This window comes from Budorcas taxicolor, chromosome 2 (assembly GCF_023091745.1).
Source record: "Budorcas taxicolor isolate Tak-1 chromosome 2, Takin1.1, whole genome shotgun sequence".
Lineage (NCBI taxonomy): Eukaryota > Metazoa > Chordata > Mammalia > Artiodactyla > Bovidae > Budorcas > Budorcas taxicolor.
Window position 1 is genome coordinate 57,927,691 of NC_068911.1, and position 15,727 is coordinate 57,943,417.

A 15,727-nucleotide genomic window follows, 5' to 3' on the forward strand; every position below is an offset into this window, starting at 1 on the left:
AATTACAGTTTTCTTAGGAAGGAGAAAGTTATTTTTCAAGTGGAATTACTAATAATGGCCTTACAGAGAAAATTACCCACACACTGAAAGATGGGTCAAGTTGTAGTAGGAGAATCACTTACACAAGAAAGGGCAAGAAAAGAGCCTTCTTAATATAAAATATTACTACAGGAAGAAAAGTATCTTCACAAAAGATATGAATGATCTGCGTTTGATGAGTGATCTGGTGGAAGGATAACAGTTACTGGGTGTAAGTATATGGCCAGAGAGAGATGTAGAGCCCTATGTGTATCACTTCTTGAGTAGGGCAGGGCTAGAAGAAGAAGCCTTTAAGGGAATGTGATAGTACGCTTTGTTACTGTCACTGGGGTCTTTGGAGTCTTAAAAGAAGAGTTCTCCTTCTCTACATGTATTCTCTGCCATTTTTTCTCTTCCTAAATTAGGATCTCATTCTGCTGTTTGTTCCATTAGTCGCTTAAGCATCTTCAGTCACTCATTCTCTTCTGCCTTCTAATTTATTTGGGTAGTTCATATTTTAGACATTTATTTAAACCAGTTGTTTTTTTTTTAAATGACGTGTGTTTCTTCTTCCACTGTTGTCATGCGTTTCAATGAGTTTTCAATTGAATTGTCTCATTTTGTCACCATCTTCTTTCATCTGAACTTATTTTCACAGTGGTACTTTAATTCAGAATTTTTAAGATTATTCTCAGTTAGTGGAAGTCTTTATTGAACTCATGGCGACTACTGGTTCCTCTTTGTACTTTACAGCTGATGAAAGGTAAATTATACTTCCGTTAGACTTAGTTTGTGATGAATGTCCACAATACATCTTGCCATTAGTGTATTGCCATCACATTCTTCATTCTCTCCCTTTTTCTGGTAGAAGACACAAACACCAAATTATAGAACTCTGGTTTGTGATGGCCTGCCTTAGTGAATGGTAACTTCATCTGTGTAGTGACCTTTTCCCACTGGAGAGACTTGAGATTTGATTTTTATCTTACTTAAAAGGCAATAATTATTTAGTCTCTTACTGTTTCATGGATACTAGCAGAAGACCTGGGGCTCCTGGCTTAGAGACAGAGAACTTAATTCACTGCACAGGGAGTACCATGAGCATCCAGATGTATACATTATTTTTCCCTTGCTTTCATGTCTTTTGGGGGTAGTGCAGAGAGACCCGGATGAATGCTGTGTATGCATTGGGCATGTCTTAAGCTAAGGAGGACTGAGTTTGAGGAACCCTCTGTTTTATCAACAGTAAGCATATTTGCTCTTTGTTCCAGAGGGACACATTACTTTGTTTCTCAAGTTTGGTAGCTGTAAGGCCTGGAGAAATGGCTGAGATAGTGAGTGGTCTGGGCTGTGCTTTCTTGGCATATCCAGCAAGGTGTGTACACACACGTGAGATTCATGAAGGAATGTCTCCCAAAAGCCAGGACCGTGGCCATCAACCATAATTTTGTGTTGCCTACCACATCTAGTCATTCCCTGAGTAAACACTTTTGCGCTTTACCACCCTAGACCATCTCATAATCCTGTCTGGATTGTTACCACCACTGCCTCCTAAGAATCTCTGCCTCCTGTTCCCTCTCCACTCCTCTCTGTTTCTACCTCAGCATAGAACAATCTTTCTAAGCAGTAATTATCCATCACACAGACTCTTCGGTGATTTATCAGAAAGTTTAAATTCTTCAGCATGATATATGGTGTTTATTCTGTAGGTATCCCTCCTATTGTTCTCCTTGCTTGTGGAATGTCTACCACCCAAGGGCAGGTTTTGCTTTCAGTGAGTTGGTACCCCTTTAGTGGAATTTCTTTCCCTCACAACCTGTCCTGATGGTTTTGGTTAAGACCTGTCACCTTTTTTATGAACTTAACACTAATTTTACCACCTTCAGAATGCTTCTCTAGAATTCATCAATTAGCACAATGTGTTATGCTCTCCAGTTTTTAGTGATTCACTATAATCAAAAACCTCCGTGAATCAACATGTGCAGTACTTAAGTTTCATCTTAACTGTTTTGCATATGTGTTTTCTCTTGAAGTAAGTCGAAAACTTCTTTTGCTAGGGACACCATGTGACAATTCATTGTTTTATATCTTTGATATGTAGCTTCACTTACTTTAGGAGTTCAAGCTGAATGACCCATGTATTAGATTCTGTTTTAGGAATAATATTTCAGTTTCCTTAAAGAAATTCTTGATAGGAATTTTAAGTTTGAGTCACTGTAGACAATTTTTAAAAGATGATGTTCTTAATAAACTTTAAATGTTTTTCAATAGTGGGTATTTTTTCCTTTTTTTTTTTCCCTGTAAACTTGGTCTGTACCTGAAGTCATTACCTAAACTACGTTTGTTCCTTTCTTTCTTTTTTCAGGCATATACGAGTGTCTCTAAGGCTTCACTTAGCCTTTCAGATCACAGAGAACTTGGAAAGATGATGAATACAATAATTTTTCACACAAAAATGGTAGATTCCTTGGTGGAAATGTTGGTGGAAACATCAGATCTCTCCATATTTTGGTATGTTGTAATTTTCTTTAAATTAGAATTTGAAATTTTATTATCCAAAGATATGTTTCTTGATTACGTTAGTGTGGTGCTTAAGACAGTTTAATAAGAGATTCTGAGAATAAAGGGAATAGAGAACAACCTGCCAGTAGTGAAGTTTACTATGTTGGGATTTTAAGTCTGTTTTTAATTGTCTATAAGAGCACCTCTTACTGATGTGAATTTGTTTTTTACACTTTCTTTGAAGAAGTGAAGAACAGTCACTTCAAATTGTGTCATTAAAGGAAAAACAATTTGGATTGGGTCAAGTAGAGCAAATGTTGGAAATTAAATTCCACGTGGTTTCACTCTGTAGTATTAAGTTAGATACTAATATTGTGATAATGTGGTGACAGTTCCCTCCACTGTGCTCCACTCTCCTTTGCTTCTGTTGTAAAGTTCTCTTGTTATTCATAGTAGTTTGCAGCTCTTCCTTTTCTCCCAACATTGTGTGGTTCTTGAAGGAGGTCAAGTTTTTGTTTCCTTAGTGTCTTAACAGAGTAAGTACTTAGTAAGTATTTCAATGAATAAGTGAACTTGATTGTGATAAAATTAATAAACAGTGGTGTCAGGACTCAAACTTAAGTATTCTGATTTCAAAGCTGTACAGTGTCCACTCTGTTTCTGCTTCTTGATCTTTTTTCCTTTAGGGAAGCTGATGAGAATAGCCTGGTAGGTTCCTTTAATTCTAAAATAGTCTCAGTGGATAGTGATAGCAGTTTCTCTGTATTGAATAGAGATCATTTTGAATAGCTTGTGATTAATTTTGTTTTGTGGAGAAAACCGATCTACACTGATTTTTGCAGTTTTTAGTGGGGCTTTAATTAGCAGTTTTGCAGAAGAAATCCAAATTATTTGGCAGGGAAGACATAAGGGATCTCTTAAAGGAACTCAGGAAATATAGTTAATATGTAACAAGTTTGTAAGAGTTTTAAGATTGGAACCCTATCCTATTGTCTGACCCAGAGGCTACCTTGAAAAGAAAATGTAACATTTTATGTTTAGGTATTTTTGAGCTATATACCGTAAAAGAGGGATACAGCAATTAGAAATTCCCCTTCTGGGGACTTCTTTGGTGGTCAGTTGGTTAGGACTGCATACTCCCAATGCAGGGGACCCGGGTTCTATCCCTGGTCAGGGAACTAGATCCCACATACTGCAGTGAAGACCAGAGATCCTGCATGCTGCAGCTAAGAACCAGTACAACCAAATAAATTAATTTCAAAAAGAAAAAAATAAATTCCTCTTCTCTTTCCTGGAAATAAGGCACTTTGAATAATATTTAAAATTTGGAAATTTTCAGTCATTTAATTAATTATATCATAGTTGCTCTTAACCACTCACATCCCAAATAAAGACATTTACTGCTTCTGTTTTATTATTGCAAGATGTATTAAATCTATATTTTATCACCTCATATTCTTTTAGATTTAACATCTCTTCAGTCTGGAAGTAATTTAAAGTTGATGGTGTATTATTGTTTAATTAACAGTATTTTTCTTTCTTAGTGGTACATAAAATAATGGTGTTTCTTACAATTGATAGTGACTTAGCTTTGATGACTTTTGATGCAGTAAGGTTTCAGTGGTATATATTCAGATGCCATAGATATGGTTTATTTTCTCTTTAACTTTTATTTTAAAATGTGTTAATGTTATGTAAATAATATTTTATAGCTCTGAAATGGTTATTGGTATGTTAGAGAACTCTTTGGAAAAATAACTTTTCCTATGAGAATGCTACAGTTGGTAATTTTCATTTACTTGAATCAAATTAAACTAACTTTAATTTTAACTATAAAAATTGTGATTCTGATTTTTAATTTGTTTCCTTATAGTTTTTATAGTCGTGCTTTTGAGAAGATGTTTCAACAGTGTTTGGAGTTACCCTCTCAATCAAGATACTCAATTGCATTTCCATTACTTTGCACTCATTTTATGAGTTGCACACATGAACTGTGTCCAGAAGAGGTAATTTCAAGTATTATTGTGATTAATATAGTATGCAGAATAAGCTACTCCAAACATGCAGCTGACCAAATGTTCACAAAGATAAAGACTCACAAAGTCATAATTACCTAACCTGCTTGCCCACCTAATATATTTCTATGCAGAGTCAGAATGCTTGATTAGGCATATGATGTAATATTTATTTAAATGATTGGATAAATACAGGTACCTGTTTCTAAGGACACATCATAAAATCACCTGTTCAGTCACTCAGTCGTGTCTGATTCTTTTGATACCCCATTGACTGTGGCCCATCAGGCTTCTCTGTCCATGGGATTTCCCAGGCATAAAGCCACTTGGAATTAACCTTTATTAAAATAAATAGTCAGGCATTAATGTTTATGGTAAAGTTATATATAATGAGTGGTTTTTATATGCTTAGTTTTCATCTGAAATGCTCGTTGAAAATACTTGCAAATTGAATGGAGCCATTACTGACTAAATACAAGCATTTCAAAGAAGAATTTCACTGACTTGTTAATATAATAGATATCATAAGCAAAACTGAGATTTGCCAGTGTTTGTAAGAATTCACATACTGGCACACACAGTTACTGAGTAATTAAAGTACTCTGTAGTTTACACATACCAAGTATCTATCAAAGATGTAGCCTCAGTATTTCTTCTAATCGTCCAAAAAGAAAAATAACACTTAGTGAGTATGGTAAGTATATATTAAAATTAAATAGTATTTTAAAAAATAGCTTAGTGTTGAATCTTTTTACTTAGAACTACAGAACTTATAGAAAAGAAACTTACAAAGAGCAGTAGCATGATCTTTAAGTATTAGGTACTCTCTACTACAAGTTGTTTTTCAATAATCCTACAGGAAACTTATTAGGGAGTGCTTTTAAGATTAATTAATACCTGTGAGAGGATATGACACCACCAATTTTAATAGATCTATAGATTTTTTAGAATGAAAAATTTTTCCTCCTAATCATGATACCTAAGATGTACTGTAATGTAATGTGTGATGTCTAAGATGTCAGTTTCTTCCTCACTGTCATTTCTTCACATTGATTATTCATCATGTCCTCTTAATTTTATTTGTGTAATATAATTTCTTGACCCCATCCTTTACTTTCCATTGCTGTTGGCACTATTGTAGTTCAGCTTTTCAAAGGTTTTCATATCTACTCCTAAATAATTTTTCTTCCTTCAATATTTTAGCCTTAAAGCCAACCACAGTGCCACTAGAGTGCCTCTTTCCTTCTTAAAGTAGCATTAGAGTTCTCCATTGCATATGGAGAAGGTGGAAACGTCTCAGGCATGGAAAATCCTCAACAAATCTCCATCCCCATTGTTTGTGTTTTTTTTTCCTTTCCTTTTGTCCTTTGCCTTTAAGGGGGAGAGAAAAAAAGTATATATACGTATGTATATATATATGGTGGTGGTTTATTTTCTAAGTCATGTCCGACTCTTAAACAGCCCCGTGGACTGTAGCCTACCAGGCTCCTCTGTCCATGGGATTCTCCAGGTAAGAATACTGGAGTGGGTTGCCATTTCCTTCTCCAGGGGATCTTCCTGACCCAGGTCTCCTGTATTGCAGGCAGATTCTTTACCCATTGTGCTATGAGGGAAGCCCCACATATATATGCACACACACAAACACACACACAGAGGCTTCCAATGTGGTGCTAGTGGTAATGAACCCACCTGCCAGTGTAGGAGATGTGAAAGATGAGCGTTTGATCCCTGGATTGGGAAGACCATCTGGAGAAGGGCATGACAACCCACTCCAGTGTTCTTGCCTGGAGAACCCATGGACAGAGGAGCCTGGTGGGTTACAGTCCATAGGGTCGCAAAGAGTTGGACAAAACTGGGCAATTTTGTGTGCATGCACACACATATAAATAAACACTTCTCAGGTGACTTAGTGGTAAAGAATTCACCTGCCGAGCAGGAGACATGAGTTTCATCCCTGGGTTGGGAAGATCCCCTGGAGGAGGGAATGGCGACCCACTCCAGTGTTCTTTCCTGGAGAATCCCGTGGACAGAGGAGCCTGGCAGGCTACAGTCCTTGAATCCACCGAGTTGGACATGACTGATACTATTCTGTTTTTAATTTAGCTAATTTGTTAAAGCCTGTTACATTCCAGCCAGCTTTCTTAAACTTGTAATTGCAAGGATGCAAAGACATAGTCTTTACCCTAGACAAATCCATGATTTGATGATCTGTATTGTGGTAAAAATATACATGGGGCACTCTTGGAACACTGAGGGAATTCACCTTTGGGTGAGGATACACTAAGTTGGTGTGCAGAGTTGATAGTTCTCAGTGCAGTCTTAATTTATAGTTTTAGCCTTTCATCTCATTTAGATCAGAAAGATTATAGAAAAGGCCTGTAAAATAACTTTTTAATGCTGAGCCCTTATTTTAAGCTGGAGTACTTAGAGTGAATTTGCAGAAAGATAATATGAATTAGATTTGAAATTCACACCATCCTGGGTCAGCAGGATTCCTAGATAATGGTAGCCAGTACTAATGGAAACCTAAGTAATGAGTTGCCATAACTGTACCATCTGGTATAGTAGGCCATTTATCTTTCTCAGTCTCATTGTTTAAAAATCTTGTTTATGCTGCTGCTGCTGCTGCTGCTGCTGCTGCTGCTGCTGCTGCTGCTAAGTCACTTCAGTCGTGTCCGACTCTGTGCGACCCCATAGACGGCAGCCCACCAGGCTCCTCTGTCTCTGGGGTTCTCCAGGCAAGAATACTGGAGTGGGTTGCCATTTCCTTCTCCAATGCATGAAAGTGAAAAGTGAAAGTTAAGTTGCTCAGTCGTGTTTATGGTAGTGGCTCCTAAATCTATATCTGCAGCCCAGATCTTTCCCTTCAAGTTAGATTTTCTCTATACTGCAACCTAGGTATTTTTAGCCATCTGAAGTGTAACATGTCCAGAATAGAATCCCTGATTTTACCACATCTACCCCAACCTGAAACCTTTTCTGTTTTTGGCTCTACTTTTACATAAGTAGTCAGGCTCCTGCCTCTTCGCACCTTTGAACAAGCCCCATCATCCTTTGCCTGGATGATTGTTACTGTCTCCTACGTGGTCTCTGCTTCTGCCATTATCCTGTTCGCAGCACAGAGCCAGCGTTACACTCTAGTTGTCTTGCTTTCCAGTCTCAGCATTTTTTAGCCATTGAAGAGAAGTAGTGAAGTCAGATCTGTATTTTAAATAAGTTAGTTTAGTAACTTTAAAGCAATGCTAGTTCAAGTCCTTTTTTTCCGGAAGAAGGGATGGCAAGGGATGCATTATCTTTCAGGAGTCGGAATTTGGTTAAACAAAATCCAAATGTCTATAATTTGAAATTTTACCTTAAGTAAAGTGAACCATTATTTAATTATATCTGGTCTGTGGATCCCTTTTGGTTTTGCTTCCTATTCAAGTTTTAAAGGGCATTTTAAAGAAAATACGTTGTAAGGTAATATGGTACATCAAAGAACAGTTGTTTTACATATGTAAGCATTTTTATATTCTTTTATATTATCTTATGTTTATTTCAGCGAAGAAATAATGTTTGTAATGTTTAAATGTTTTTCTATATAATTATGGAAGGTCAGGGAAGGAAAACTTGTAAAAATCTGTCTCCAGAAACTAACACACATTTTAAATCAACTGTACTTCAATAAAAAATTTTAAAATAAAAATAGAATAGTAAAAATCTGTCTCTTTGTAAAGTATTACACATTGTATTGGAGAAGGCAATGGCACTCCACTCCAGTACTCTTGCCTGGAAAATCCCATGGACGGAGGAGCCTGGTGGGCTGCAGTCCATGGGGTCGCTAAGAGTCAGACACGACTGAGCGACTTCACTTTCACTTTTCACTTTCATGCATTGGAGAAGGAAATGGCAACCCACTCCAATGTTCTTTCCCGGAGAATCCCAGGGACGGGGGAGCCTGGTGGGCTGCCGTCTATGGGGTCGCACAGAGTCGGACACGACTGAGGCAACTTAGCAGCAGTAGCAGCAGCAGCACAAATTGTATAGGGCACAATTATACAGTATTATATATTCAACGTTCCAATTACTGTTAGCAAGAAAAACCTGTTAAACTATTGCAGCACCCAGCAAAACTAAAAGGATACAGATCTGTAGCTAGAAATAGATGGATCTGAGTGAGTGTATGTGTCTACGTGGGCTTCCCTGGTGGCTCAGAAGATAAAGAAGCCACCTGCAGTGCAGGAGATCTGGGTTCAATCCCTGGATTGGGAAGATTCCCTGCAGGAGAGCATGGCAATCCACTCCAGTATTCTTGCCTGGAGAATCCCCACGGACAGAGGAGCCTGGCGGGCTGCAGTCCAGGGGGGTTGCAGAGAGTCGGACACGACTGAGCACAAAGCACACACAGCACATGTATCTACACGGACATATATAATCTCCCAAAAGTTAGAGATAATGTTCTCTTTTTTCCCCTATTGAGTTCAGAAAATGCATGCATGGTCAGCTTTTTTTTCTCTTCTGGGATGGGAAGTTGGATTTTAGAGAATTGAATGATTTGTGAATTTGTTTTACTGACTCGAGTTTTAATGATATTATTTAAATATTTGAGCACTTGTTTTCTGTTTATAAACTACAAAATTCTTTGCTAAGATATATATATATATACACACACACACGTATGTATATAATCAAGTGAGATCAGCAAATATTACTGTAAATCTGTTCTTTCCTTTTTTTTAAGGTTTTTAAAATAACATTTATTTCCTAAAAGTTAACATGTTCTGTCATATCGTATGTTTGATATTTTAGTATTTAAGAACTGGATATAGGACATTGTGGAATTTGAATATTTTTTCATTTTAAGGAAAATAATGGTCCTTTCAGATTGCTTCCAGTCATACTTGTATAATCACCAAGTACTTACTTTGTGTCAATTGTGTGCAAATGCGATATGGTAGGTTAGTTTTTATAAGAGACAAAAGAGATCTATAACATCTCCCATCTCCACTCCTTATGTAGGATACACTTGAACCTTATTTTCTACGTTTATTTAAAAACTCTTTTAATTCAAATTAGTTAGTTTAGTCGCTCAGTTGTGTCCGACTCTTTGTGACCCCATGGATTGCAGCACCCCAGGCTTCCCTATTCATCACCAGCTCCCGGAGCTTGCTCAAACTCACGTCCATCGAGTCCATGATGCCATCCAGCCATCTCATCCTGTTGTCCCCTTCTCCTCCTGCCTTTAGTCTTACCCAGCATCAGGATCTTTTCCAATGAGTCAGTTCTTCACATCAGGTGCCCAAAGGATTGAAGCTTCAGCTTCAGCATCAGTCCTTCCAATGAATGTTCAGGACTGATTTCCTTTAGGATTGATTGGACTCTCAAGAGTCTTCTCCAGCACCACAGGTCAATAGCATCAGTTCTTTGGCACTCAGCTTTTTTTATGGTCCAACTCTCACATCCATACGTGACTGCTGGAAAAACCATAGCTTTGACTAGATGGACCTTTGTCAGCAAAGTAATGTCTCTACTTTTTAATATGCTTTCTAGGTTTGTCTAGATTTGTTAATTCAGATTACTTTGTTATAATTTTTACTGTTTTTGTTACTGTTTTTCTTTGACAGAGACATCATATTGGAGATCGCAGTCTTTCCTTATGTAATATGTTCCTTGATGAAATGGCCAAACAAGCTCGAAATCTCATCACTGATATTTGCACAGAACAGTGTACTCTTAGTGACCAGGTAATAATTTAAATGTTTCCTTACAGATGGGAAAATTGTGTTGAAGGCAAGAAAATCATCTCTTAGCTAGTTTGTTGTTTTTGTGTTTTTTTTCCGTTTTTAATCTTATCCTCAAACTCTCAGTGAATCTCATTACCTCTTATTATGAAGCTCCATTGTTAGGTTTTTAAGACATTGCCACCGTCTTTCGGGTTATGGTTTAAAATCCAGCCTCTAGCTTGGCATTCCGGTCCCTTCCCAAGGTAGCTCGAACATCTCTCCCAGCATTTTATGCTCCACTACTGAGTCATTCTAATTAGGTTCAGAGCACATTGTGTTCTATCATGGTTTTGGTCTTCATAGGCCATTTTCCTTTCAGCAAAGTGTTCTTATTCCTCGCTTGCCTGGTATTTTCTAATTTGTCCTTGAAGTGTAGCTTTGATATAACTACCTCTGTGAAATGTCTCTTCACATAAGATTCACCTGTTTCTGTGTTTTCCAAGCTGAGTGGGCTCTCCAAGCTGGCTGGGTGAATGCTGCGTCTCACTTCTTACCTCTGTTCTTGGTGCTAGTATATTTGCTGCATAGTCTGGGTTTAGCTACGGTTTCTTTCAGTAGTTAATGTTCCAGAGTAATTGGTATATATGATTTCATTTATTTTTAAATTTAGTTGTTGCCCAAGCATTGTGCCAAAACCATCAGTCAAGCAGTGAATAAGAAGTCAAAAAAACAGACTGGTAAGAAAGGGGAACCTGAAAGGGAAAAACCAGGAGTTGAAAGCATGAGGAAAAACAGGCTGGTCGTGACCAAGTAAGCCATCCAATATTACTGTATCTTTTTGTTACAGGTAGAGGAGTTTTGTTTTGTTTTTTTGTTAGTTTCTTTTTTTTTGCATGGCATTAGTACTGAGGAAATGCTAGTAATTGTAAATTCTTCATTTCCCTGTTGTTAATGTTTTTTGACATTTGTGAACTTGATTAGCCAGTTAGTGCTTATTTAATCCAAAAGTACTTATTTTGGATTTTTGAAGAAAATACATGTAATAGATGTCATTTTTTTAACATGTTGAATATTGAAGGCCAAGAATCTGTCCAGAAATTTGGAGGGGTATACTATAAGCAACCTGTAATTTTCAGTTTATTTGAAATTAGATGTCTGACACTATTTTGGCATCTTGTTATATATTATATATTGAACATGTCAGTTTAAGAGAGAAGAAAAGTTGAATTTTGCCATTACTATTCTGATATACTTATGAAATTAATTTCATATTGCTATTATGAAATGTTAATTTTTTTCTTTACTGTTTATTTTAATATTCTTCAGCCTTGATAAGTTGCACACTGCACTTTCCGAGTTGTGTTTCTCTATAAATTATGTACCAAACATGGTGGTTTGGGAACATACCTTTACCCCACGAGAATATTTGACTTCTCATCTGGAAATCCGCTTTACTAAGTAAGAAAGAATATACTGTTTTTGTTTGTTGATTAAGTTAATGAGTTTGTTTTATTTATTCTTCATATCTGTGCAGTCTTTACTTTTATGAGGGAAAGCATTAGTAGAAATGGTATATAAATTAGTAAAATAGTAGTATAAAAAAATAACTGGGAAGTACGAAGAATAGTGAACTGGGAATTACTTATATTACCCAGTCTTATCCCACATTTAACTCATTGTAACACTGGAGAGGCTAGTTAATCTCGGTGAGCCTTAATTTCCTTATAAGAAAAAGGACAGTTCAGTTCAGTTCAGTCGCTCAGTCATGTACAACTCTTTGCGACTCCATGAGTGTAGCACACCAGGCTTCCCTGTCCATCACTAACTCTCTGAGCTTGCTCAAATTCCCATCCATCGAGGCAGTGATGTCATCCAACCATCTCATCCTCTGTCGTCCCCTTCTCCTCCTGCCTTCAGTCTTTCCCAGCATCAAGGTCTTTTCTAATGAGTCAGCTCTTCACATTAGGTGGCCAAAGTATTAGAGCTTCTTGAGCTTCAGTTCTAGCATCAGTCCTTCCAGTGAATATTCAGGGTTGATTTCCTTTAGGATTGACTGGTTTGATCTCCTTGCAGTCCAAGGACTCTCAAGAGTCTTCTCCAGCACTGCAGTTCAAAAACATCAATTCTTTGGCGCTCAGCCTTCTTTGCTTCCCTTGTGGCTCAGCTGGTAAAGAATCCGCCTGCAGTGCAGGAGGCCTGGGTTCAATCCCTAGGTTGGGAAGATCCCCTGGAGAAGGGAACTGCTACTCACTCCAGTATTCTGGCCTGGAGAATTCCATGGACTGTATAGTCTATGGGGTTGCAAAGAGTTGGACATGACTGAGCAATTTTCACTTTCAGCCTTCTTTATGGTCCAACGCTCATATCCATACACAACTACTGGAAAAACCATATCTTTGACTATACGGACCTTTGTTGGCAAAGTAATGTCTCTGCTTTTTAATATGCTGTCTAAGAAAAAGGAGAAGATTGGAGCAAATTGGTGTACTTCAGCTGGCAGGTGGCAGCCCAGTGTGATCATGGAATCAGTTTAGAAAGTTGTAGTGAACATTTAAAGAAAAAAGAGCGAGGAAAGGAAAGAAGGAAGAAGAAATAGGGGGGAAACTCAGTGCATTGCGTGTAGTAAGTAGAAATATTGTTTCATGGAGCTTTTTAGTTAGGTATATGTTTGTGTGTACTGAGTTGGTGATGTTAGATACATACCTTATAGCAGGTCACAGTCGAATGTGTGAAAACCTCAGGGTTGGATGAACACGAAAGTCTTGTGAACTCCAAAATATGCTGTTATGCCAATAGAATTCTAGACCTGTGAGGCACTCAATTCTAATTAGTTTTATAAGTTATATTTCTTGATATTTTATGTAACAAGTCAAATTTTGTAAATGTTGCTTCAGCCTTTTTCTAAAGTTACACATTTATTTATTAAAGAAAATATTGATTGATTCAATACATTTTTCTTAAAGGCCTTATGAAAGAAATTTTGCCAAAGGATTTTTAAAAGGTTTGGCTAAGGGTTATGGTCACTAACAAATATTTGTGCCTTATGTGTAATATTGTGTTAAGAAATATGAGTAATAATAAAACTGTATAAAATTTAGAGCTACAACAACTATAGAAGAAAATAGAATATGTAAATAGGCAGTAAATTGAGTGTCAAGTCATCAGTTGCAAAGAGTCTGGTATTGAGCAAAGTCAGGTGTTGCTCTTCTTTAGTAAGGAAGGTATCCTGACAGTGAAACCAAAACTGCTTCAGTATTTAGACTATAGGACATTTACACCTTCTGATACTTATCACTGTCAGCTCGGTGGATTGGTACAGTGTTGTGTGGAAGGTAGGGTTCAGTTTACAGCTCTCTGTTTACAGCTTTCTGTTTACATCTTTCTGTGAACAATCTGGTCCATTAATCCACAGAGAAGCAGATGTTCTTTTTATCGAACGTCTACTTAGTGATCAGGTTCAAGGCAAGGCTGTATACTTGTTTACCTGGGAAATATTTTTATGCCAGAACAAATAGCTTGTGAATATTAGTTGATTGATTTTTGCTGATCACTGGCACACAGTCGTAAAGACTTACTGGCTGTGTACAAGGACAGCAGTTTTCATCTTGAGTTGTTCTTCTGGGAGTGTTACTAGTGATGGAATTTGTCTGTTGTCTTTATGAATTTATCCTCACAGATACAAGTCTAAGATCTTTATAAATCTAATGATTAGGGAATTTTAGGTTTTCCCCGGTGGCTCAGCAGGTAAAGAATCTGCCTGCAGTGTAGGAGGCACAAGAGATGTGGGTTTGATCCCTGGGTCAGGAAGATTCCTTGAAGAAGGGAATGGCTACCCACTCCAGTATTCTTGCCTGGAGAATCCCATGGACAGAGGAGCCTGGCAGGCTACTGTCCGTAGGGTTGCAAAGAGGCAAACACAACTGAAGCGACTTGGCACACACACATGCACGCACTTCAAAGTGACCTTGATCAGTTTACTTGAGTTCTGCACCTCAGGTTTGTTCTTTCCTCTATGAAATGATGGTGATAACTGCATAGCAGGGTTATTAAATATGAAGACTGTAGGTAATACATATAAGGCCTAAAAACTAAAAACAGTGCTAAAGCAATTCAAGCTGTAGACTTGAATAGTCCATTTACTTGGAGACAATATATCATGTTAAAGGAATTTTTAAAACCCTCTTTATTCTTAAATCATTTTTATTGCTTACGCCCTTAGTATTTTTTTAATCACTTGCACCCCCATTTCATTCCTGTATATCTACTAAGTATATTCTTTTGTAAAGTTGTTGCTTTGGAAGATAATGATAGTAGTAGTAATTTCATGAATTGTAGATTGAATGGCCTATTTACCGAAATACAGAAATCAGAGCTTTTTAATTTTTTCTACCATCCTCGCTCCAGGTCAATTGTTGGAATGACTATGTATAATCAAGCCACACAGGAAATTGCAAAACCATCAGAGCTTCTAACAAGTGTAAGAGCATACATGACTGTACTCCAGTCAATAGAAAACTATGTGCAAATTGATATTACAAGAGTATTTAATAATGTTCTTCTTCAACAAACACAACATTTAGACAGTCATGGAGAACCAACCATTACGAGTCTGTACACAAATTGGTAAGAAACATATTTAGAAATTTGGAATGATAAAAAGTTTCTTTGTAATGAACGACTTAAAAAAGTTTTTTAAATGGATTAATGCTTGTTTATGTTATTGGTCAACTTTAAAATTATATGCAGGAATGTGTACCTTAATAAATTTTTAATTAAATTCTCCAGTTGCAAATTTACTCTTCTCCTTAGGTATTTGGAAACTTTGTTAAGACAAGTCAGCAATGGTCATATAGCTTATTTCCCTGCAATGAAAGCTTTTGTGAACTTACCTACGGAAAATGAATTAACATTTAATGCAGAGGAATATTCTGACATATCAGGTGAATAATACTCTGGCATATTTTAGAGAATGAAGAAACCTTGATTCTTTTGGGTTTTGATTCCATTATGACTGTTTTCATTCAATTGTATGGATAATCAAATATTAATTTTAGACTTACCTAGGCCTTTATGTTCTTTCTTATTCTAGAAACTTTTCTTAGAGTTTTCAATTAATAATTTGCTTCTTAAAATTTTTTTTGTCAAAGTATAAAATCAATTCGATTTCCTTTCAGAAATGAGGTCATTATCAGAGCTGCTTGGCCCATATGGTATGAAGTTCCTAAGTGAAAGCCTTATGTGGCATATTTCATCACAAGTTGCTGAACTTAAGGTAATACAGTTTTTATTGATTTGAGCTTTAAAATATTTCAAAAATGTGAACAAACAAGCCTAGAGTGTTAATTATTTTAACCTGACATGAAGTTGTCATGAAATGAAATTATTTGAATTTATATGAAATTTATAAATTATACAAAATTATAGAGCTAGCAAGTTCTTTCAGTAGCATCTTCATTTGCTTCTGTTTTACAAATGATAAAGCAGAAAGCC

The 15,727-nt window shown here is 36.8% G+C and overlaps 1 protein-coding gene across 1 annotated transcript in view; it reads left to right on the plus strand.

Moving 5' to 3' along the window:
• NCKAP1 (NCK associated protein 1) overlaps nucleotides 1–15,727 on the plus strand; it is a 108,789-nt gene that overhangs the window by 64,812 nt on the left and 28,250 nt on the right. The window contains exons 16-23 of the mRNA XM_052655660.1: nucleotides 2,384–2,529; nucleotides 4,394–4,526; nucleotides 10,139–10,258; nucleotides 10,908–11,047; nucleotides 11,564–11,695; nucleotides 14,642–14,860; nucleotides 15,047–15,177; nucleotides 15,412–15,509. Coding sequence (XP_052511620.1) covers nucleotides 2,384–2,529; nucleotides 4,394–4,526; nucleotides 10,139–10,258; nucleotides 10,908–11,047; nucleotides 11,564–11,695; nucleotides 14,642–14,860; nucleotides 15,047–15,177; nucleotides 15,412–15,509 — 1,119 coding nt within the window. The remainder of the gene's footprint in view (nucleotides 1–2,383; nucleotides 2,530–4,393; nucleotides 4,527–10,138; nucleotides 10,259–10,907; nucleotides 11,048–11,563; nucleotides 11,696–14,641; nucleotides 14,861–15,046; nucleotides 15,178–15,411; nucleotides 15,510–15,727) is intronic.